Source organism: Geotrypetes seraphini, chromosome 1 (assembly GCF_902459505.1).
Source record: "Geotrypetes seraphini chromosome 1, aGeoSer1.1, whole genome shotgun sequence".
In the NCBI taxonomy this organism is placed as follows: Eukaryota; Metazoa; Chordata; class Amphibia; order Gymnophiona; family Dermophiidae; genus Geotrypetes; species Geotrypetes seraphini.
In genome coordinates this window covers 410,838,628-410,863,119 of record NC_047084.1, presented here as the reverse complement: position 1 = coordinate 410,863,119, position 24,492 = coordinate 410,838,628, and the positions used below count along the sequence as shown (strand labels likewise).

Genomic DNA, 24,492 nt, shown 5'->3' with positions numbered 1-24,492 from the left:
TTGATTCTTTGGGATAAGGGGTTGAACACTCGAGACCATCGAGACGCCAGGGTCCACTGAGCTGCTCTGAGATGTAGACGAGCAAATGGGGTAACATGGACTGTGGATGTCATGTGGCCTATGTTGCATCATCTGTCTGACTGAAATGGTCTGCAGAGTGGAGACTTCATTGCAAAGATGTATCAAAGTGTCTTGTCTCTGCTGAGGAAGATAAGCCCATAATTTATTTTTATTGAGAAGGGCTCCTATGAATTGGAAACATTGTGATGGCTGAAGTTGAGATTTTGGAAAGTTGACTTCGAATCAGAGTTGATAAAAAAAAAAAACCAAAAAAGTAATGGTCAGTTTAGTTGCCAAGCAAACTGCTTGTGCAGATAAGGCCTTTATTAGCCAATCGTCGAGAGAGGGAAACACTTGGAGACCGTAAGTACACAGAGTTGCTGCCACAACCTCTAGGCATTTTGTAAATACTCTTGGAGAGGAAAGAAGGCTGAAAGGCAGAACTTTGTATTGATAATGCTGACTAACTATCCGGAAATGGAGAAATTTCCTGTGGCTGGGATATATGGAAATGTGCGTGTAAGCCTCTGAGGTCTAGAGGGCATAGTCATTTGCTTTATCTAGAAGAGGATATAATGTCGCTAGGGATAACATGCGGAGCTTTTCTCTGACTAGATATTTGTTAAGATCTCAGAGGTCGAGAATGGATGCAGAACTCCCACCTACTTTGGAATTAGGAAATACGTAGAGTAGAATCCCTGATTTTTCTGAGTAGGGGGGCTTCTTCTATGGCGTTGAGTTGGTCTATTTCCTGAAGGGACATCTGCTGAGATGTAAAAGGGACTCTCGGGAGGGTGATTTGGAGGAATGGATTCAAAATGAAGAGCGTAACCCTCCTTGATGACTGTTAGGACCCAAGAGTCCTTGGTAATGAGTCCATTGCGGGTAGAATGGTTGAAAACTCCTCTGATGGGAAGAGGAAGAAGCTATAAGATTGGGATATTGACTCTGCTCTCCAGAAGCAGGTAAAAAAGACTGGGCAGACTTCTGAGTAGCTGACGGTTGTTGTTTCTGAGATTTCTGCAGTCTATCTCTTTTGAGTTGGTGGTTTAACATAAGAACATAAGTACTGCCATCTCCGGATCAGACCTTCGGTCCATCAAGTCCGGCGATCCGCACACATGGAGGCTCAGCCAGGTGTACATCTGGTGAAATTTTAGTCACCCATATGCCTCTCGTAGATGTGCATCTAGTTTGCTTTTAAATCCTAGAACGGTGGATTCCGCAATAACCTCCTCTGGGAGGGTGTCCACCACTGGTTGTGTGAAGCAGAACTTCCTGATATTTGTCCTGGACTTGTCCCCCCCTTAGCTTCAGTCCATGTCCTCTTGTACGTGTCACATTGGACAGTGCAAATAATTTTTTTTCCTGCTCTATTTTGTCGATTCCTTTCAGTATTTTGAAAGTTTTGATCATATCCCCTCGCAGCCTCCTTTTTTCAAGGAGAACAATCCCAGTCTCAAGTCGTTCCTCGTATTCCAAGTTTTCCATACCTTTTATTAGCTTTGTTGCTCATCTCTGCACCCTCTCCAGCAGTTTTATATCCTTCTTTAGAATGGGAGACCAATGTTGGACATAGTATGGAATTCCACAGGGATCTATCCTACCTCCTCTTTTATTCAATATTTTTCTTGCTCCCCTCATGACCCTTTGTCAATCCATTGGTTTTATCGTATTTGCATATGTGGATGATATACAATTTCTACATTCCCTGGATCCCAACAGTTCTTCTGAAATTTCTACTATTAATACCAAACTTGAACAGATTCATCATTGGCTCGAAATAAATAGACTAGCCCTAAATATTGACAAAACAAATGTCTTGCTATTTCCTTGGAAAGACAATTGCACTCTTTCCTGTCCGATCACTATTAAAGGCATTTCCTTGAAACTTATTCATAAGATCAGGATTCTCTGAGTTATTTTTGATGAAAAATTAACTTACCACGATCATATTAGTCATGTCGTGAAATCTACTTTTTATAGTCTCCGTCAAATTCGCTCAATGAAAAAATTTCTATGCCCAAAATCCTTGAATATATTGATACACTCCTTAGTTATTTCAAAGATCGATTATTGTAATGCCTTATTTAAAGGAATAGCCCAAAAAGAAATCAAACACTTACAAATCATACAAAATGCCTCGATTAAACTTATCGAAAACGCTAAGAAATTCGATCATGTTATGCCTTTACTGGAGAAAGCACATTGGCTGCCGGTCGCCCATCGAATAATGTACAAATTAAGTTTGCTCACTCTCAAATCTATAATTTTCAAAACCCCAGCATTTATTTATAAACTTTTAATCCCCTATAATACTTCGAGAATACTACGGTCAACTGAACAACATCTATTGGTTGTTCCTTAGTTAAAAGTTATTGGTACACGACATCATTCTATTTTCTCAGTTACGGCTCCCCTAGCCTGGAACGCCCTGCCAATTTATTTAAGAGAAGAAAGAATTATAGACAAATTTAAGAGCAAACTTAAGGGATTCCTTTTTAAAGACGCTTTTAGTGATTAATTGAATTTTTTCATTTTTTATATTTTATATTAAATCTCTTCCCCTTTTCCCAATGTTATTTTACCTTCATTGTTTCTTTTATATTGAACTGTATTTCTTCCCACAACTTCATCTTTCTCTGATCAGATATGTTAATAGGCTTGTTGCTTATGTTTAGTTATGTTATTTTATGTTATGTACTTTTATGATATTTTAACATGTTTAATATTAATTTTTATCAGTTATGTATGTTTACCCTAACTTTGTAATTTTTAGCTGTACATCGCTTAGAATCTGGAGTAAGCGATTAATCAAATCTTATAATAAACTTGGAAACTTGGAAGTGTGGTCTGACCATTGCTCTATAAAGCATTATAACTTTCTCCGATCTACTCGTGATTCCTTTCTTTATCATGCCTAACATTCTATTTGCTTTCTTTGCCACTGCCGCGCATTGTGCCGACGGCTTCAGGGTCCTATCTATCAGTACACCCAGGACCTTTTCTTGTTCACTCTTACCCAGAGTTGCACCTGACATTCTATACTCGTGTTCCTTGTTCTAAATGCATTACTTTGCACTTTTCCACATTAAACTTCATCTGCCATTTCTCCAACTGACACAAGTCACTCTGGAGTTCCTCGCTATCCTTCTGCGATCTGATTGCCTGGCATAGCTTTGTGTCATCTGCAAACTTGATGATCTCACTGGATGTTCCTTCTTCTAGGTCATTGATGAAAATATTAAATAAGATAGGCCCAAGTACCAAGCCCTGGGGCACACTGCTAGTGACTTTCTCCCAGTCTGAGAACTTCCCATTTATGCCCACTCTCTGTTTTCTGTTCTCCAGCCATTTGCCTATCTATCTTAGTATATCTCCCTCTATTCCATGGCTTTGTAGTTTCCTGAGAAGTCTTCCATGTGGAACCTTGTCGAACGCTTTCTGGAAGTCCAAGTATATTATGTCTACCGGTTCTCCACTATCAATTTGTTTGTTCATGATCTCAAAAAATTGAAGTAAATTCGTCAAACATGATTTCCCTTTCCTGAAGCCATGTTGACTGGCTCTCTTCAGGTCATGTGTATCCAAGAGCCGGACTATGCTATCTTTAATCAGTCCTTCAACCATCTTTCCAGGGACAGACGTAAGACTCACAGGTCTGTAGTTGCCCGGTTCTCCTCTTGATCCTTTTTGAAAATTGGCGTAATGTTCACTATCTTCCAGTCATCCGGTATCTGTCCAGTTCTAATTGACAGGTTGGCAAGTTTTTGCAAAAGCTCTCCGATTTCAACCTTCAGTTCTTTTAAGACTCTCGGGTGAATTCCATCAGGTCCAGGGGATTTGTCGCTTTTAAGATTGTCGATCTAGTAGTATATCTGGTCCAAGTCCACTTCTACTGCAGTGAGGCTGTCCTCTATTACTCCTTTGAACACTTTCACCGCTTCTGGTATTGTTGCGGTGTCCTACTTTGTAAAGACAGATGCAAAGAAGGAATTCAGTCTGTCTGCAATTTGTTTGTCTTCATTGATGTACCCTTTTCTTCCCTGGTCATCCAGTGGTCCCACCGCCTCTTTTGCGGGTGTTTTTCCTTTTACGTATCTAAAGAAGGGCTTGAAATTTTTGGCCTCTTGCGCTATTTTCTCCTCATAGTCCTTGTTGGCATCCCTCACCGCCTTGTGACATTTCTTCTGATCATTTTTGTGTTTGTTCCAAGCTTCGGTTGTTTTCGTGCGTTTCCATTTTTTAAAGAAGTTTTTTTCTCTTACGGCATCCTTCACCTCTTTAGTAAGCTATGCAGGTTCTCCATTGCCTTTATTTTTCCGTCCTTTGGTTATCTGTGGAATGTAGAGAGTTTGTGCTTCCGTGATAGTATTTTTCAGTAGGGACCTGATCTACTGTTTTGATTTTATCCATCCTTTTCTTGAGCCGTTTTTTTACCATTGCTCTCATGCTATCGTATCTTCCTTTTTTAATGCTGAAGGTCATGGTTAAGGTTTTGGTACGTTTCCCCTTCCCGATGTCAAGTTTAAAGTTGATCATGTTGTGATCGCTCGTCCCAAGCGAGACCGTGACTTCTACTTCTTTTGCCTAATCAGTAATGCCATTTAGGACCAAGTCCAAGGTGGCGACTTGGAGATTCGTCTGGATGAGGACTACCTGGTCGCGAAGATGTTGAAAAGCGTTGAGAGCCTTGAAAATCGCTCTGAGTTCCAACAGATTTATGTGACATTGACGATCCGTACTGGTCCAGTGGCCTTGAGTACGGAGACCATAGAGGTGAGCGCCCCAAGCGTAGGTTGAAGAGTCTATCCTGAGGACCTTCTGATGAGGGGGCATTTGAAAAATCAAGCTTCTGGAAAGATTGGAAGAGAGCATCCACCAACGGAGAGAATTCTTCAAGGAAGGAATGACTGAAATGTGTCGAGAAGGAGGGTCGCAAACTTGCGTCCATTGAGATGCCAGGGTCCACTGAGGTGAAGTCTAGCAAAAGGAGTCACATGTACTGTGGAGGCCATGTGACCGAAAAGTACCATCATATGTCATAGAAACATACATAAAAAGTGACGGCAGAAAAAGGCCGAGGCCCATCGAGTCTGACCACACCGCTGACCCACCCCCCCTATTTAATCGCTCTCTGATGACCTTTCCCTCGTAGAGATCCGACATGAGCATCCCATCTGTTCTTAAAATCCGGCACACTGCTGGCCTCGATCACCTGCACTGGGAGCTTGTTCCAGCTGTCAACCACTCTTTCGGTGAAGAAGTATTTCCTGGTGTCGCCATGAAACTTCCCGCCCTTTATTTTCAGCGGGTGTCCTCTTGTGGCGGAGGGTCCTTTAAGAAGGAAACTATCATCTTCTCCCTCGATACGACCAGTGACATACTTAAATGTCTCAATCATGTCTCCTATCTCCCTGCGTTCTTCGAGAGAGTATAGCTGCAATTCGTTCAGTCTTTCTTCGTATGATAGATCTTTAAGCCCCGAGACCATCCTGGTGGCCATCCGCTGTACCGACTCGACTCTCAGTACATCTTTACGGTAATGTGGCCTCCAGAATTGTACGCAGTAATCCAGATGAGGCCTCACCATAGTTCTGTACAAGGGCATTAGGACGTCGGGCTTCCGACTAACAAAGCTTCTCTGGATACAACCCAACATTTGCCTAGCCCTGGATGAGGCCTTCTCCACTTGATTGGCCGTTTTCATGTCTTCACTGATGATCACCCCCAAATCCCGTTCTGCTGTAGTCCTTGCTAAGGTTTCACCATTTAATGTGTACGTTCTGCACGGATTATTGTTGCCCAGGTGCATGACCTTGCATTTGTTAGCGTTGAAGCTAAGCTGCCAGGTCGAGGACCAAATTTCCAATAAAACCAGGTCTTGCGTCATGCTGTCGGACAGACTGCCGTTACCCACAATGTTACATAGTTTGGCATCATTGGCGAATAATGCTATTTTACCTTGAAACCCCTGAGTCATGTCTCTTACGAATATGTTGAAAAGGATCGGGCCCAAGACTGAGCCCTGCGGCACCCCACTGGTCACCTCCGTCGTTTTAGAGATGGTACCATTAACCACCACCCTCTGAGTTCTTCCACTCAGCCAATCGTGGACCCATGCTGTAAGTGTTTCACCTAATCCCATTGATTTCATCTTGCCCAATAGCCTGCGGTGGAGGACGCTATCAAAGGCTTTGCTGAAGTCCAAGTACACGACGTCCAGGGATTCTCCCATATCTAGTTTCCTTGTTACCCAGTCAAAGAAACTGATGAGATTGGATTGACAGGACCTACCCTTGGTGAATCCATGTTGGTGGGGATCGCGTAGTTCCTCCTCATCTAGTATCATGTCTAATTTGTGTTTGATGAGTGTTTCCATGAGTTTACTCACTACCGATGTGAGACTCACCGGTCTGTAATTCGTAGCCTCTGTCCTACAACCCTTTTTGTGCAGAGGAACAACGTTAGCTGTTTTCCAGTCCAAGGGCACTATTCCCGTGCTCAGGGACAGATTGAAGAGTATTGATAACGGCTCCGCTAGGACGTCCCTGAGCTCACTGAGCACTCTGGGATGTAGATTGTCCGGCCCCATTGCTTTGTTCACCTTGAGTCTTGATAATTCGTCGTAGACGTCTCCGGAAGTAAACTCAAAATCCCGAAACGGATCTTCTGAACTTTGCTTTGCCTGCAACTGTGGACCTGACCCCGGTGCCTCGCATGTGAAAACAGAGCAAAAATATTCATTTAGTAGTTCGGCTTTGTCTGAATCTGTTTCTACATATTTCCCATCTAATTTCCTAAGGCGCACTATCCCATCAGTGTTTCTTTTTCTGTCACTAATATACCTGAAGAAGGATTTGTCGCCCTTCTTAATGTTCCTTGCTAGGTTTACCTCAGCTTGATGCTTGGCCTCTCTGACTGCCGCTTTCACCACTGCAGATTTGGCCATGTATTCCAATTTAGCCTCCCTTGTCTCTGAATGTTTGTAAGAAATGAATGCTGATTTCTTTTCTTTACAGAGATCTGAAATCTCTGCGGTGAACCATTGGGGTCTATTGTTTCTTCGACGTTTGCTTGCTGATGTGATGTATCGGTTCGTTGCTACATGTAGGGTAGATTTCAAGGTTGACCACATATCCTCCACATTATTGGCCACAGCTTGGATTTGTAGTGTGTGATGGACGAAATCTCCCATGCGTTTGAAGTCAGCGCCTCGAAAGTTGAGTACTCTGGTTGCCGTGCTTGATCTAGTGAAATCTTTCTTGAGGTTGAACCATATCATGTTGTGGTCACTGGAGGCTAACTTATCGCCTACCGAGACCTCTGATACGCTTTCTCCGTTGGTGAGTACCAGGTCCAATATCGCCTGTGCCCTAGTGGGCTCTGATACCAGTTGTTTGAGTTCTGCTCCTTTAATGGTGGATAATAGCCTTCTGCTGGCGCTGGTTGTCGCTGTGAGCGTGTTCCAATCTGCATCCGGCATGTTGAAGTCCCCTAGCAGTACAGTGTCCCCCCTTAAAGTGATATTCTCTATGTCATGGATTAATTCTATGTCTTTGTTTTCCAGCTGTCTTGGTGGTCTATAAATTACACCAAGATACAGACACTTTTCTTTGCCTCTGGCTAGGTTTACCCAGAGGGATTCTCCGGAGTACTTGACCTCCGTGATTCTCGTAGTTTTAATGTCCTCCCTAGTGTATAGTGCTACCCCTCCTCCTAACTTGCCCTCTCTGTCTCGACGAAGTAAGTTGTAACCCGGTATAGCCATATCCCACCCATGAGAGTCCGTGAACCAACTTTCGGAAATCGCCACCACATCTAGGTCAGCATTTATTATCTCTTGTCTCCAGTTCCAGGATTTTATTGCCTAAACTGTGTGCATTGAAATACATAGCTCTCCATGTGTTGTGATTGCTAGGATTGCTAAGATCGAAGAGCGGGAAGACACTGTATGACAGAGTTGAAGAAGAGCTTCCAGACGTTGTTGTGGAAGGAATGCTTTGAGTTGGACAGTGTCCAGAACAGCTCCAATGAATTGTAGATTCTGTGAGGGCTGAAGTTGAGATTTGGGAAAGTTGATTTCGAATCCCAAACTTTGAAGGAACCAGGTAGTCCGTTGGGTCACTACAATAATCCCTTGAGATGTGGAATCTTTGATGAGCCAGTCGTCGAGGTAGCGAAATACCTGAAGACCATGGTTTTGGAGAGCTGCCGCTACCGCTACCAGGAACTTGGTGAACACTCTGGGAGACGAGGCCAGGCTGAAGGGTAGTACTCTGTATTGATAATACAGATTCCCCATCCGAAATCTGAGGTATTGACGGGAGGCCGGATGAATGGGGATATGAGTGTAGACCTCCTTGAGATCCAGAGAGCATAACCAGTCGTTCTGCTTGAGAAGGGGATAAAGAGATGCCAGGGACAACATTCAAAACTTTTCTTTGACTAGAAATTTGTTGAGAGCCCCGAGATCCAGAATGGGCCGCAGATCGCCCGTCTTCTTCGGAACAAGGAAGTAACGTGAGTAAAACCCCCTGTTCTGCTGTTCCAAGGGAACTGGTTCGATGGTATGGAGAGAAAGCAGAGCTTGAGCTTCCTGAAGAAGAAGGGCGGTCTGGGATGGATTGGAAGGATGCTCTCTTGGAGGAAGCTCTGGTGGAACCTGAGTGAAATGAAGAGAGTATCCTTCCCTGATGATGGTAAGCACCCAGAGGTCAGATGTAATTATCATCCATCGGTTGTAAAAATGATGGCGACGACCTCCTATAGGGGGAAAAGGAGACAGAGACAGAATGGTGGAGGTTATGTTGTAAACAGTCAAAAAGGCTGAGAAGCCTTAGGTGCAGCAGAAGGTTGGGGTTTCTGTTGCTTCTAAGGTTGCTGTTTTTACAGAGGAGGACGAGTATAAGGAGCCAGCTTTGGAGCAAAACGCCTTTGATAGATAAGAGCAGGGCGTGCAGGCTTAGCAAGAGCTGGCTTAGGTCTGACTATAGAAGCAAATGATTTTTCATGGTCAGATAATTCCTTGGTGGCTACCTCGATGGATTCATCAAAGAGGTCTTGCCCTCACAAGGAATGTTAGCCAAGCAGTCTTGAAGGTTAGAGTCCATGTCAATGGTACGAAGCCAGGCAAGATGACGCATAGCTACAGAGCAAGCAGTCACTCGGGCAGGTAACTCGAAGGCATCATAAGATGATTGGAGGAGATGCAGACGTAATTAAGATAAGGAAGTAATGACTTCCTGAAACTCAAAATGCATTTGGGTATCCAAATAATTCAAAAACTTTAGTAGAAGAGAAATAAGGAATTTAAAGTAAGTGATGAATTGAAAATTATAATTTAGGACTTTAGAGGACATCATAACATTCTGATAGATGCGACGTCCAAATTTGTCCATAGTTTTCCCTTCCTTTCAAGGAGGGACGGTAGCATAAACCTTGGAAGGATGGGACCTTTTCAAGGAGGACTTGATGAGCAGGGATTGATGAGATAACTGAGAGTTGTCAAATCCTTTGCGATGCACAGTCTTATACCTAGAGTCCAATTTTCCTGGAACAGCCGGTATGGAAAAAGGTGTTTCCATGCAACAAACCAAAAGTCTGATTCAAAAGCTTATGAAGTAAAAGCTTAAGAGACTCTGCCAGAGGTTGAGAAAGATGCATGACTTCGAGATACTCCTTAGAAAATTTGGAGCCAGTATCCAATTGAATATCTAAGTCTACCGCCATCTGTCAGAGGAAAGACGAGAAAGATAGCTGATCTGCCAATGCTTTGCCTCGAGAAGGACTTGAGGACGTCGAGGCAGCCTGTGTCGAAGATGAAGCTTCAGCAGGGAAAAAGGCATCAAATGAACCTGGTGACTTGGACGAGGCAATTGAGACCGGGACATCCTCGAGGTCCAGCATCGGAGACCTCGAACGAGGAGTCAGTGGTCTGGTCGAGGTTGGAGTAGATCGAGGCTTCGAGGAAGATGGTCTGTCGTGAGACAAAGAACTATGCCTGGAAGGATGCCTCGATGAAGGCCTCGAATGTCAGTGAGAACTGTGTCTGGAACCAGATCTCGAGGATCGAGGAGACTTCGCCTCGGAGACGTGGGCAGCCGATGCCGACGTATGAATAGGACTAGAGGCTGTAGATCGAAGCTCCAGAGGCTTGGTAGAGGAACCTCGATGCACTCTCAAAGACTCTGCTCCTTGTATAGAGTGTGAGGATTCTTGTTGAGGCACTCGCAAAGAATCTGCTCCTTGCTTTATGTGCTTGGATGCCAGACCAGATACTCGCAGAGACTCTGCTCCCTGCAAAGAGTGTGTAAGTTCAGACTGGGGCAAAGGAAGCGGCTCGACCTCATGGGAGTCTGCTGAATGCCCAGGCTGGATAAGAGGAAGCAATTTGGGTCCCATGTTAGTAAGGAACTGAATAAACTGCTTCTCTAACATGGTCTGGAAAGAAGCCGGCAAGGATGGATCCGCGTCTGAAACCGGACCACCTGCTTTGGCTGGAGGTTCCTTCGAGGTAGTGTGAGAGTACTTCGACCTAGGAGTCTTAGACACTTTAATCACCATCGGCGGAACCGACTACTGAGCTATCTGACCTTAGGAAACAGGGGAAGATACAGCAGATGAAGTCGAAGCAAGAGCCGCTGCAAACGACGAAGGTCTGATGAGGCTCAAGGTGGAAGCAGTAGGTGCAGGAGCCTCGGTGGAGTCGAGGCCGAAGATGCCTTCGAAGTCGAGGGATCTGTGGAAGACTCCATCTCGAAGAGCTTGTCCACCAAAATGTAACGACGCTTAAAAGCACGAGGCTGAAGTGTTTGGCAAGGCAGGCACGACCTAGGATGATGTTCCGGCCCAAGGCACTTGAGGCAGCATCCGTGAGGGTCCGTAAGAGAGATCACACGCTGACACTTGCTACACCTCTTGAAGCCCGTGGTAGACCAGGACAGAGAAGGAAAAATAGCCGCCGCAAAATCGAAGCCCTCAGGCTGCGGTTGAGCGGCCTGTCCCAGAAAACAAATGGAAGAAGAAAAAAAAAATTTTTTTAAACTTAAATAAAAGAAATAAACTAAAAACAGCGATTCGTGAGGAAAAAAACACAAACCGCGGTTGAGAGAAGGCACAAAGGAACAAAGTTAAACGCAGAGAGTCAAAGACGGACTTCTCGGCTCCGCAGAAAACTGAGGAGACGCGCCCTGCGCTGGGCGGGAAGGCACTCGCGCATGCGCGGTGCGGGTGACTCGAATCTTCGAGTTTATTAAAGCAAGTCTGCTTGTGAGGCGTCCGAATCCGGGCTCCGTCGATGACGTCACCCATATGTGAGAATACCTAGGTGCCTGCTCATGCTGGGATAAAAAATTTAATTGTTTTTCTTTTCTCGAAGAAACAGAAGAACCAAAAGAGCTAAAATGAAAAAAATATGAGGTAAGGCAAAAAAAAAATATTGCATTGAAGGGAAGGCAACACAGCACAAGAAAACACTTCTTTGCTCCACGGAAAACAAAGAACTGAGGTACTGCGAGGGTGGGAAGGCACTTGCGCACGAATGGTGTAGGCAGTCTGAAAGCTTTTAACCTCTTAATGTGCTGATGCACTTTTCACTGTCCGTACCGGGCTCCGTGGATGACAACACCCACATGTGAGAATATGCTGTATGCTTGTCCTGGGATAACTAGGAGTACAGTCAGATTATGTAAGGCCTTGGTATTCCAAGGAGAATAGTCAAGACGTGGAATTCCTTCAAAATCAAAAACTCTTACAATATATATTAATTTCAGTTATGCTTGAAAATGGTGTTTCCCCGAAAATAAGACAGTGTCTTATATTAGTTTTGGGCCCCAACCCAAAAAAAAAATCACTCTAGGGCTTATTTTCGGGGACGTCTTTTTTTTTCATAGTAACATAGTAGATGATAGCAGATAAAGACCCGAATGGTCCATCCAGTCTGCCCAACCTGATTCAATTTTTAAAAAAAAAATTTCTTAGCTATTTCTGGGCAAGAATCCAAAGCTCTACCTGGTACTGTGCTTGGGTTCCAACTGCCGAAATCTCTGTTAAAACCTACTCCAGCCCATCTACACCCTCCCAGCCACTGAAGCTCTCCCCAGCCCATCCCCCACCAAACAGCCATACACAGACACAGACCATGCAAGTCTGCCCAGTACTGGCCTTAGTTCAATATTTAATATTTTTTGATTCTAGATCCTCTGTGTTCATCCCACGCTTCTTTGAACTCAGTCACAGTTTTCCTCTCCACCACCTCTCTCGGGAGTGCATTCCAGGCATCTACCAGCCTCTAACATTGCCTTTGAATCTACCACCCCTCAACCTAAATTATGTCCTCTGGTTTTACCATTTTCCTTTCTCTGGAAAAGATTTTGTTCTACGTTAATACCCTTCAAGTATTTGAATGTCTGAATCATATCTCCCCTGTCCCTCCTTTCCTCTAGGGTATACATATTCAGGGCTTCCAATCTCTCCTCATACGTCTTCTGGCGCAAGTCTCCTATCATTTTCGTCACCCTCCTCTGGACCGCTTCAAGTCTTCTTATGTCCTTCGCCAGATACGGTCTCCAAAACTGAACACAATACTCCAATAACCTGTACAGGGGCATCAACACCTTCTTCCTTCTACTGGCTACGCCTCTCTTTACAGCCCAGCATCCTTCTGGCAGCAGCCACTGCCTTGTCACACGGTTTTTTTCGCCTTTAGAAATGATTATCTCTCCCTTCCTCTCCTCCACCCCAATTCTTCTTTTCTTTCTCTCCCCCACATGTGCAGCATCTTTCCTCCACTCTCACCTATCCCCTTGTGCCTTCCCTCTGCAACATCTTTCAAGTTCAACTCTTTTTGCCTCCCCTCCCTCCACCCCACAGACATTGACTCCCTGAGAATCCTTGGATTTTGAATTCCCAAATTGAGACTCCTTTTGATTCTGAGACTACCTGGTCAAGGACCCCTGAATTAGAGAGTTGCGTGGGGACAGAAATCCCACCCGTCCCCGCCAAAGTCCCACCCGTCCCCACCCATCTCCGTGAAGACTCCCACCCGTCCCCGCGAGGACTCCCTCTGTCCCCACCCATCCCCGCGAGGAATCCCCTCCGTCCCCGCCCATCCCCGCGAGGAATCCCCTACGTCCCCGCAAGGAATCCCCTACGTCCCTACCCGTCCCTATAAACTACAGAAATAGTTATTTCATTTAATTATGCTACTGAATTAAAGGCTCTGGTAGAAACCCATTTAAAAATAAGCAAAAAGACTTTATTAATTTGGAAATATTAATTGGGAAGAATACATACTTTGTAAAGGGGTTTCTACCAGAGCCTCTAATTTTTATCAACACAACTAATATACTACTTTATCCTGAAGCAAAAAAAAAAAAAAAGAATTTTTTTTCCTACCTTTGTTGTCTGGTTTCTGCTTTCTTCATGTTCTCATTCAATTCCTTCCATCCACTGTCTCTCTTCTCTCTGTGTCTTCCATTTGCTCTGTTACTGTGCCTCTCCCTTTCTCCCCCCTCCCAAATTGGTCTGGCACCCATCTTCTTCCCTCCGCTCTCCCCATAGTCTGGCATCTCGGTACTCTTCCCTGCCAGCGTCTTCTCCTCACTCTCTCTTCCCCATTTCCTTTCAGCGTCCTTCTCCCCCCCCCATCTTCCCCATGTCCTGTCAGGCAGCATCCTTCTCCCCCCTCTGCCTTCCCCCTGTCCTTTCAGCGTCCTTCTCCCCCCCCCTGTCTTCCCCATGTGCTTTCAGCGTCCTTCTCCCCCTCTGTCTTCCCCATGTGCTTTCAGCGTCCTTCTCCCCCCTGTTTTCCCCATGTCCTTTCAGCGTCCTTCTCCCCTCCTATCTTCCCCATGTCTTTTCACCGTCCTTCTCCCCCCTCTGTCTTCCCCATGTCCTTTCAGTGTCCTCCCCCTGTCTTCCCCATGTCCTTCTTCCCCCCCCCTGTCTTCCCCATGTGCTTTCAGCGTCCTTCTCCCCCCTCAGTTTTACCCATTTCCCTTAAGCGTCTTTTCTTCTCCACTTCACCTTTCCTCCCTTTCTCCCTCCCTGCCCTTACCTTTTTGGCACTTCCCCACCCGACCGACAACAGAACAGGCTCGATCGGACAAATCTCCCTGTCCTGTAGCCGCAAATCTAAATTACCTTCTTACAGCAACTGGAGTAGTGAAACTGCTGTAAGAGTTAATTTAGATTTGCGGCTACAGGGCAGGGAGGTTTGTTGGACGGGCCTGTTGTCAGTCGATCAGGGGACCTGACCGGCTGTGCACATTCCCCGGGGCGGCCCGCCCACCCCCCCTCTTTCGTACGCCATTGCCTTCTCCCTACCTGCCCTGCCGCACACAGCCGACCGGAAGTCTTCCTGATGTCAGCGCTGACGTCGGAGGAAGGGAGGGCTTTGCTTAAGCCCTCCCTCCGACGTCAGCGCTGACATCGGGAAGACTTCCGTTCGGCTGTGTGCTGTGACAGGGCAGGTAAGGAGAAGGATACTACCCTCGCGGCTCGAGTGCACTGCGATCCAACCCCGCAGGAACCCTGCGACCCTCGGAGGCGTCCCCACGGGATCCCCACGACCCTAGGAGGGCGTCCCCACGGGATCCCCGTGACCCAAAGGGGGAACCCGCGGGATTCCTGTCATCCCCATTCCCGTGCAGCTCTCTACCCTTAATCTGAGAACCCCAGTCATAGCCCTAAATCAAGTAACTGAGCAAGGGACCTTCAGGTCTGACAAGGTTGGCTTCACGGCTCACAGACCTGTATAGACATTGCTATGGGGTGGCAAGTGCTACCCCCCCCCCCAAAAAAAAAAAAATGACTTGCTATCCCAGTTTCAATACAAAATGTACTTTGGAAGCGGGAAGAAACAGAATTAGATGCATTTTTCTGTCTGGCATCCCTCCCCCCCAATGTAATCCAGTATTTCTCCCTTTTTCCCCTAACCCAAAATGTCCAGTATCTCTTCCTTCCCTTCCCACCGACCGCAAGCCCTACATACCTCATTCCAGAGCACTGTCGGAGCAGCAGCACTCTAACAGGCTGCTTTGCGGCCTTCAATCGCTGAGGCAATTCTCTCTGCCGCATCACTGATGATGTCACCAATAACGCAGCAGAGAGAATTCACCGGCAGTTGAAGGCCGCAAAGCAGCCTGTTTAGAATGCTGCCAGCCAAACACTGCTCTGGAGGGAGGTATGTAGAGCTCGCGGTTGGCAGGGTTCAGATGGGAAGGAAGGATGGAGGGTCAGCAGGGGTTCAGCTGCGCAGCGGGGGAAAGCGCTGATGCCGGATAATCCAGTACTAGGGCTTATATTAAGACCTATCCCGAAAATCATGTTAGGGCTTATTTTCGGGGAAACATGGTAATACATACAATTTTTTTTTTTTTTATTGCACCAAAGGTTTATCTGTATTTTACAAAACATGTGGCTTCTAAAACCATGATCATCTGTGGTTAGTATTAGAACTCATAAGCAATTAATTTTTTTAAACAACAAGTGGGACTTTATTTCCCCATGTCTAAGCCACCCCTTTGTATAGGCCGCAGGAAACGCCTATTCTCGTTTTAAAATTCCTAGATAAGCCACGGCACTACTGGAGTCCTCCATACCTTTTAAAATAGCTCCCTCGCTGGATGGCTGCCTCTTCCAATGTCGCGGCCAGCGATGCAGGGCAGGAGCGATCTTTTCAGCATACGGCCTGGCCCTGCGGTGCTTCCTCAATGCCTGTCGGAGTCCCACGAGAACTGACGGCAGGCATTGAGGAAGCAGCGCAGAGCCAGGCTGGTTGCTGAAAAGATCACTTCTGCCCTGCATCGCTGGCCGTGACATTGGAGGCAGCCGTCCAGTGAGGGAACTATTTTAAAAGGTACGGGGGACTCCAGTAGCACTGCGGCTTATTTAATGGGGCAGCTTATCTACGATGTCTTTAGATAGGCCACCCCATATAAGGAAGCCGCACCCACTGCCTAGGTTTGTAAAACCCATGTATAAGCCATGGCCTATACACAGATAAATACGGCAGTCATCCTTGAAATCAAATAAATGTGTACTCAACTTTTAATCCATTAAAAAACAGCCTTTGTCTACTCCTCCTAACATACACAAATAGCACTACTCTGTCACATACTTCATCAGCTGGCATAACCAACCTCTATTTACCTAGTTGAACTAGACCACACTTACCCCCTGAAGGAGCTGTTGTATTTGTTGTAGCTGCTGCTCCTGCTGCTGGCTGAGGTGCAACTGCTTGAGGGGGATCAGCCACCGCCTGCGTGTCTCTGTCCCCAGGGATTCCCTAAATATAACACAGTATGTTAATTGGTAGCCTGAGGTTATACTTTATTTTATTCTAGTATCTGTTATACCACCCTTCATTTAAATACCAAGATGGTTTAAGCCATATGGTAACTGTTATAAAAGTAAAATAAGCATGCAGATTTAGATTAAATTACTCTTCTTGCTCAAATCTGAGTTTGAAGTTATGTTACATTCAGGTACATATGTTATTTCCTGCCCAAGTGAACTTACCGTCTAAATTGTACCTGAGACTATGGAGGATGAAAGACATCATAATTAGAACCTTGGTTTACCTGGTTCTCAACCTGTTGTTCTAATACAAACTACCATACTCTTCAACTCCAGGAATGGCAAAAGATACCAATCTGCATTTAGAACAGATTAGCACACAGCTGTGGTTTATTCTTTTTAGCTCATTAATAAACTACTTTTAAAAAAACCCTGATTCAGGTTCTCTAACAGTCCAGTTTCAAGGCCGCTCGCGGCATTTCCTGAAGTACCGTTAGCTGCCACGAAAGGTCGCAGCAGCCATTTTAGAAGGCAGGAGCAAGAGTGACATGCTCCTGCCACAAAGACGCCCCCCCCCCATCAAGTACCTCAGTAGGCACGGGGGGGGGGGGGGGAGATTAAACAGTCAGGGACTGGAGAGCCACAGCCACATGGCAGAAGAGCCACAGGTTGCAGACCCCTGGTGTAAGAGAAAGAAACGAAGCCAGCAGTGGCATAGCAAGGATTAGAGGCACCCGGGGCAGTGGCACCCCTCCCCCATCCACTCCTTCCCCACCTCCTCCTGCCAAACTTCCTCCTGCTGTGTGCACCCCTTCCCTTCCCCCATTGGCTTCTGGTTTAGTCCTTGCCGTCAAAACTGCAGATTTCCATCTGTGTCTTATCTGTCCATTTGCAGTGTTCTCCCTAGGGCCTTTTAGCCGGGCGCTCCGCCCAGCTAATTTAGATGATTGCCCGGCTGTAATCTCGATCACAATCCTGATGCCGCCTTCTGTTCAACATTTAAAAAAAAATAACCTTCTCACCGGCTTGGAGATTTACCGGGCTGGCTCGGCACAGCCTGAATCGCAGAAGCCTGACTTTTTTTTTTGTTTTTAACGCCAGCAAGCGACTTGAACCCATGCTCCGGGGCTCTAACATGTGTGTGCTGGCTTCCCTTCTCTTCCCTCCGAAACCGGAAGTCACATCCCGGGGGAGGGGGGAGGAGGAAGGGAAGGAAAGTCGGCACGCAAACACCCCAGAGCATGGGTTCGCTATAGGAGACAGGTCAGCTTGCAACTTGCTCTTGCTTGTTTCGGGCTTTCCTCGCTGCCGGGTCCTACCTACTTTCTGTTTCCTTGAAGGCAGGACCCGGCAACGAGGAAGGCCCGAAGCAAGCAAAAGCAGCGAGTTGAAAGCTTCCCTCCATCGCTGACCTATGGAAGATAGGTCAGTGATGGAAGGAAACTTACAACTTGCCTTAGTCCAGCCCTGCACAACATGCGGCCCAAAACGGATCTCACTGTGGCCCGCACCCAATATGGCTCTCACTCCGCTCTCCTGCTCGTTGGGGTTCAGACCGTGCCAGCTTCTCCCACTAACAGGAACCACCAGCTAGAAGCGTCACTCTCGCACGTGCTTCTCAAGAATAGACCTCGACGCGAGAAGGGGAAAGGGGTGTTGAGGGAAGTCGAGTTGTGAAAACACGCGTTTCCTTTTTCTCTTCACTGAAGCAGGAAGATCCAGGAGCAGGAGAAGCGTCCCAGTTTGCCTAGAAACGGCTCGAGGCAAAGCTGTTCTTCTGCTGCATGCGGGATCCTGTGCCTCGCAGCAGGCTCTTGTCAAGACAATACTTCCAAGGATAGAAGGATTGGGAAGACGATGTGAATATGCAAACACAGCACAAGAAATAGAAACTTGTGGCATTCTGTGTGGAAAGCTGATGCATAATGAATTTACTATTACCCATGTAATAGTGCCAAAGCAGTCTGCTGGACCAGACTACAGTACAGTGATATGGAGAATGTGGAAGAATTATTCAGTGTTCAAGATCAACATGATCTCCTCACAGAAGAAAGACGGAGAGAAAGAGGTCAGAACAGGATACCATAACAGCTGTATACTGTACTGTCTTGAAGAAAGATTTGGCCTCTGAAAGCTACCGTAATTGAAAAATGGATTAGTCCAATAAAATGGTATTTTCATATTTCTCATTATTTTATTTCTATTTGTTAATCTGTAAAGTGGTGACTTATGTAGAAGTTTTTTTCAAATTTATATCTACTGTCTTTAGATTTTGCACAGTATTAGGGGACGTGTCACTGTTTCTGTGGTGTTGCATTGTATGCAGAGTCTGGTTTCTTGGTTCAGTTTAACTTTTGTCTATATATTTTTAGTTTGTGATTATTCCATATTGGGCGAGGGTGTATCTATGTTCTGTGTGTATGAAAAGGACATGGCTTTCTGTTAGCATCGACTACAGGATCAATTGACTGTGTAGGATCTGGTTTGTTTAGTTTTACAATGCATGTGTTGGTGTTCTAGTGCTCACTGCAGTATTTAAGATGCAGCCTTTTCCTAGATGCACTCTTATTGTGTGACTCATGGATTATTACTAAAAATATATTTTTTTATATAGAGGAGGGGGTTGTTAAAAAATGATCAGCACTGGCTGTCATATATACTAGGTACACCACTGGATTTAACAACCCTATTCTAACTTTACTGTTGTCGTTGGTGTTGTACCCCCCCCCAACACACAGACACACACATTATAAAGAATTAAATTAAAGTTGTATTATCATCAAGCAGCTTTCAAATGACATTATAAGCAAATAAAAATAAAATATTTGTAATGCGTTGCTAATTATTACCTGCATATTTACCTATACTGTTTTGCCCTAGCTCTTACTTTGCACTATAGCAAAATAAAAAAGAAGCAGATAAAGATCAATCACACAGGTGTCCTTCAAGGCTCAGTAACACCTCTCCATACATTACGTGGAAGAGGTCTGGAAGTGGGGATTGCATCTATTTCATAACCTCAGTGAGACCTCAGGAAGGAACCTGGTGATCAAAACATTATTAGAAGTGTTGTACAGCCATTTCTTGTATGACTGGATGAGCTATATTTACCTTTTTTTTTTTAAGTTGTTTAAATTCATGCAGAAATAAATAGCTAGAATGACTTCATTAACGCAATTCCCTTTTTTAAACCTCTATACCAACTTCTAGAATTGGATACTTCTTAAATTTAGTAGAAATATTCTGGCACAAGTGTCAAACCTTAAAAAAGGAAGTCATATTGAGCATTGGAAAATAATAATAATCTATATATATATAAAATCGGAGGTATGTATGTGTGTGTGTGTGTGTATGTGCCGCGATCACGCAAAAACGGCTTGACCGATTTGAACGAAACTTGGTATGCAGATCCCTCACTACCTGGGGAGATATGTTCTGGGGGTCTTGCGGCCCACCTGCACATGTGGGCGGAGCTACAAACAGAACATCAGATTTCACCCATTCATGTCAATGGAAAAAATGTAAAAAGCTGCCATTCTCACAGTAATTCAAAAACGGCTTGACCGATTTGAACGATACTTGGTATGCAGATCCCTCACTACCTGGTGTGATATGTTCTGGGGGTCTCGCGGCCCACCTGCACACCTGGGCGGAGCTACAAACATTAAATCATAATTCACCCATTCATGTCAATGGAAAGGATGTAAAAAACTGCCATTCTCACAGTAATTCCAACTATAAAACACTTTATATGACACTATAACCACTAGGGACATCTTTTCTATTCTACCACGGACACCATACATATAGAGTTTGTATGTTCTAACTGTGTTTGTAACTGTTTCCTTCATGCACCCCAGTTCATAATGTTATTACATTACATGAGTACTCACATATGCTGAACTAGGCACACAGGTTCCATTCTGAACCGGGAAAAAACTGCATGGAGTTTCTTTTCAACCTGAGTTTCCACATATTGAGTTGTTTAAATCAATACTGAAACTTTTGGATGCCACTTATTCCAACAGATCTTCCTTTTCAGTTTAAGAGATTGCAAATTCCAGTGAGACTTGCATTCATTCACCACTATAAAGTATCTTTATTTGAATCCATTTACAGTGTTATTGCTATAATTAAATACCCGTGCAACGCCGGGAGCATCAGCTAGTCTAATATAATAAAAGCCTAAGCCGCGTATGCGCACTCTGACCTGCATGCTTCCGTTTTCTGTGCGCTGTAAGTCCCCGCAGGTAGGAGTGCGTATGCGCGCTTCCATGCATCTCTCTCTCCCAAGGCGGATGTCAGCTTCAGGCAGCGCGGAGGCTGATGCCCCGTGGCTGTCGGCGCCTGCAGGCCGCGGCAGCTTGAGGTGGCTGTCGGCGGAGGGTAGACGCGAGGTAAGGGGTGCTACTGGACAGGGGAAGAGACAGAGGGGGATAGAAAAAGGAAGGGAGGCCTACTGCTGGACGGGGGAGCAGGAAAAAGGTGCTGATGGACAGGGGAAGAGACGGGGGGGAGAAAAAGGAAGGGAGGCCTACTGCTGGACAGGAGGACAGGAAAAACGCTGGACAGGGGACAGATTAAAAAAAGGGAGAAGGGCTGCTGCTGGATAAGGGGAGCAGTGAAGAGGTGGTGGTGGACACAGGGAAGGTAAAAGGAAGGGAGAATGGGTGGACAGCCGAGGAAAAAGAAAGACAGAAAGGAAGACAGAAATACAGAAGGAGAGGAGAAGGAGAGAGAGAAAGAAATAAAGACAGACACCCACACATATATTCTAGCACCCGTTAATGTAACGGGCTATAAGACTAGTTAACTAATAAAAATAGTATACATTTAATTTTCCCCACCACCAAATTTCCCCGCCCGGCTACTTTTTCATGCCACCTGGCTGGAAAAAATTTCTGGGGAGAGCACTGCATTTGATTTCAATACCTACTGTGCCTCTTAACGTTTGTGATGCGAGCAGCAACCCCAACCTGCTGCTCATGCCAGCGTTGGCTCTTCCTCTGACGTCACTGTTTAGGTGCGGAGCCAGGAAGTGACAGAGGAAGAGCTAACGCTGGCACGAGCAGCAGGTTGGGGTTGCTGCTCGCGTCAAACATTAAAGAGACACAGTATGTATTGAAATCAAATGGACTAAACCAGAAGCCGATTGTGGAAGTGACCACAAGCTTTTGACATTTAAGATTAAGGTAAGGCTCCACCAAAAAAAACAAACCAGAAGATCATTAGAAGCCTTCGAAAATTTGATACTAAAAATACTCCACAATATTATTGGATAAAATAAAACAGATTTGCTATTCTTGGAACAAGAAATAGAGAGCCCAAAGAGTTATGAAATGACATCAAAACCATAGTTAGTGATGAAGCTAGAAAAACACTCCAGCAGGAGGTAAAGAAATCGTCTTAGATAGTGAAAGAAACTAGGAAAGTAGAACAAAGATGACAAGCAAAACTTCCCAGTGATAGGGAAGAAGTGTCACAAATGAACTGAGTGTTTCAATGTCAAGTTTAGCATGACTTTTAGCTGAGCGCTCTGCCCGGCTAATTTAAATGAGCGCCCAGCTGTGAATTTCAGGCAGACAGTTTGGAAAGGTACTTGTTAAATAGTGAAACCACAACTACCCTTCAAAATCTAGTCAATGGGACAGTACTGGCTACAACGGTTCTCATTACAGGAGCTCACGAATCTCTTTGCTTCACTCGAACAGTCCTTCATATTTCCAGTAACGCCTCCTTTCCACTTCTCTCCACCAACCAAATCAGGAAGCACTTGTCAGGCATGCACTGCGGAAAGCCACTCAATCGAAAAGAAGTTGGACGCTACGTCCCGGGAGTTAAGAGCTCAGAAGAGCTTCTGTTGCTCAGTATAGGGTGATTTTGTGGTATGATTGGTTATGTTTCTCCGCTCAGGGAGCGTTTCAAAAATAAGAATGTGAGCGAATTTGGGGAGGGGGCTATGATTGATATTACAGGGGAAAGGGCATATGAATTTGTTGGTAACTTTTAAAAAAACTTTTCAGAGATGCTGAATCTGGACATGGGGGGGGTGGGGGAGAGAGGAGAGAGAGAGAAAAAAGGACCTTTAGGAGGGGCGGGAAAGAAGACCTGAACCAAAAGGGAGGAGGAAGACAGGGCATATGATGGACTAGAGGAGTATAGAGGGAGAAAAAGACTGCAGAGAGGGGAAACACTCTGAACTGAGAAGAGAGATATGCCAGGCCCTGGGGAGGTGGAAGACAAAGAGTGAGAGTTGAGAGAGAAAGACCTGGAACAAAGGTGGGAGGACTCAAAATGGTACATAGACAAAACCGTGCGCGGACAAACCCGCCCAGAAAATTGCGCACAGGATGTTAGTGCGCTGGATTTCAATACTATTTTATAGCACTGTGAGGGTGTGTGGGGGGAACCCCCCATTACAGAGGAAACATACTTTTTCCCTATTTTGTAGGGAAAAATTACTGTTTCCTCTGTAATTGGGGTTGGGGAGTTCCCCCACCACCCCCAAAGGGAGCGGCAACATTTCTAAGTAAAGTGGAGGGTTTCCCTCAACACACACCCACCCTCGGAGCACTTTAAATTACACGCGATTGTCTGGGTGGGTTTGTCCACATGCTTTTAACTGGATGTGCTTGAAATGTTAGCAGAAGGAAGATAGAGGGAGAAACCTGAAACAAAGGAGACGCAGAAGAGGAGAGCAGATGTTGAACTTGGGGGTGTATAGAGGGAAGAGAGAGAAAGACTGCAGAGAGGTGGAAAGATTCTGGACCAAGAAGGGAGAGAGTGAGGAAGGAAGTTGAGAGAGGCAGAGAAAGACCTGGAAGAAAGGAGAACAAATGCTGGGCGGGTGCGGGGGTGTTTGTAAACAGAAGAAAGACAGAGAGACAGAGGCCTGGACCAAAGGGGCAGACTGAATGGGCCATTTGGTCTTTATATGCCATCATCTTTCTCTATATCCTCCAAGACCTCGGTGGTACTGCTGTGCAAAACGCAAGTTTTGTATGCACTGTCTTTGGCACCCACATTGTCACTGGTCTTATTTTTTTCATATTTTCATTTTATCTTAATTATACTTTAATAAATTATTCATCACCATCTTCAATAAATTATATTTAAATTAAATTAATACTCATCTCATGTATCAACTCGGCGGGGGGATTTAAGACACAGAACTACGTTTCGCTGTGGCTTTTTCAAGGAAATTCCCCTTATGCAGCCGAGTTTGTTCGTCTCAAATCACTGTTTTAAATTGCTGGACTATGGGAGGTGCAGACAGAAGAAACAAATGGGGGGTGGGGAGACCCTGAGGAAGAACAGAGAGATGCAAGATCATTAACAGAGGAGGGAGAGAGAGAGGGACACATGTTGCCAATAGGGGTGGAGGAAAGAGGAAGAAAAGTTGGACTCATGGAGGGAGGGAGAGAGAGAGAGATGTTGGTTGGGGAAGGGAATGAGGTCTGGAAGAGAGGAAGCATGCAGGAGGCAGAAAGAAAGAAATGTTGGATGCACAGTCAAAATGAAGTCCAACCAGAAAGCAGAGTTACTTACCGTAACAGGTGTTATCCAGGGACAGCAGACAGATATTCTCTACATGTGGGTGACATCACTGACGGAGCCCCCTAGCGGATGTTTTCACAAGCAGACTTGCTCTAAGACCTTCAGGCTTGCGATTGGCCCACGCGCATGTGTGCGTGCCCCTCCCGCCCTGCCTAAGGCATGCATCTCCTCAGCGTGTCCTCAGTTCAGATAGCAAGCAAAGAAGCCAACCACGGGGAGGTGGGTGGGTTGCGAGAATATCTGCTTGCTGTCCCTGGATAACACCTGTTACGGTAAGTAACTGTGCTTTATCCCAGGACAAGCAGGCAGCATATTCTCTACATGTGGGAGACCTCCAAGCTAACTAAAAAGAGGATGGAGGGAGAGTTGGCAATTCAGGAGAATAGATGTTGCAAAACAGATTGGACAAAACGGCCATCATGCCTGGAGAAAGCATCCAGACAGTAATGCGAGGTGAATGTATGAACCGAGGACCAAGTGGCAGCCTTACAGATTTCTTCAATGGGAGTGGAGCGGAGGAAAGCAACAAACGCCGTCATTGCCATGACCTTGTGGCCTGTGACTCGACCCAGT

The 24,492-nt window shown here is 45.5% G+C and overlaps 1 protein-coding gene across 3 annotated transcripts in view; it reads right to left on the bottom strand.

Moving 5' to 3' along the window:
* RAD23B (RAD23 homolog B, nucleotide excision repair protein) overlaps window positions 1-24,492 on the bottom strand; it is a 245,740-nt gene that overhangs the window by 64,425 nt on the left and 156,823 nt on the right. For all 3 annotated transcript variants that reach the window (XM_033918631.1, XM_033918623.1, XM_033918639.1), the window contains one exon: window positions 16,240-16,351. In XM_033918631.1, coding sequence (XP_033774522.1) covers window positions 16,240-16,351 — 112 coding nt within the window. The remainder of the gene's footprint in view (window positions 1-16,239; window positions 16,352-24,492) is intronic.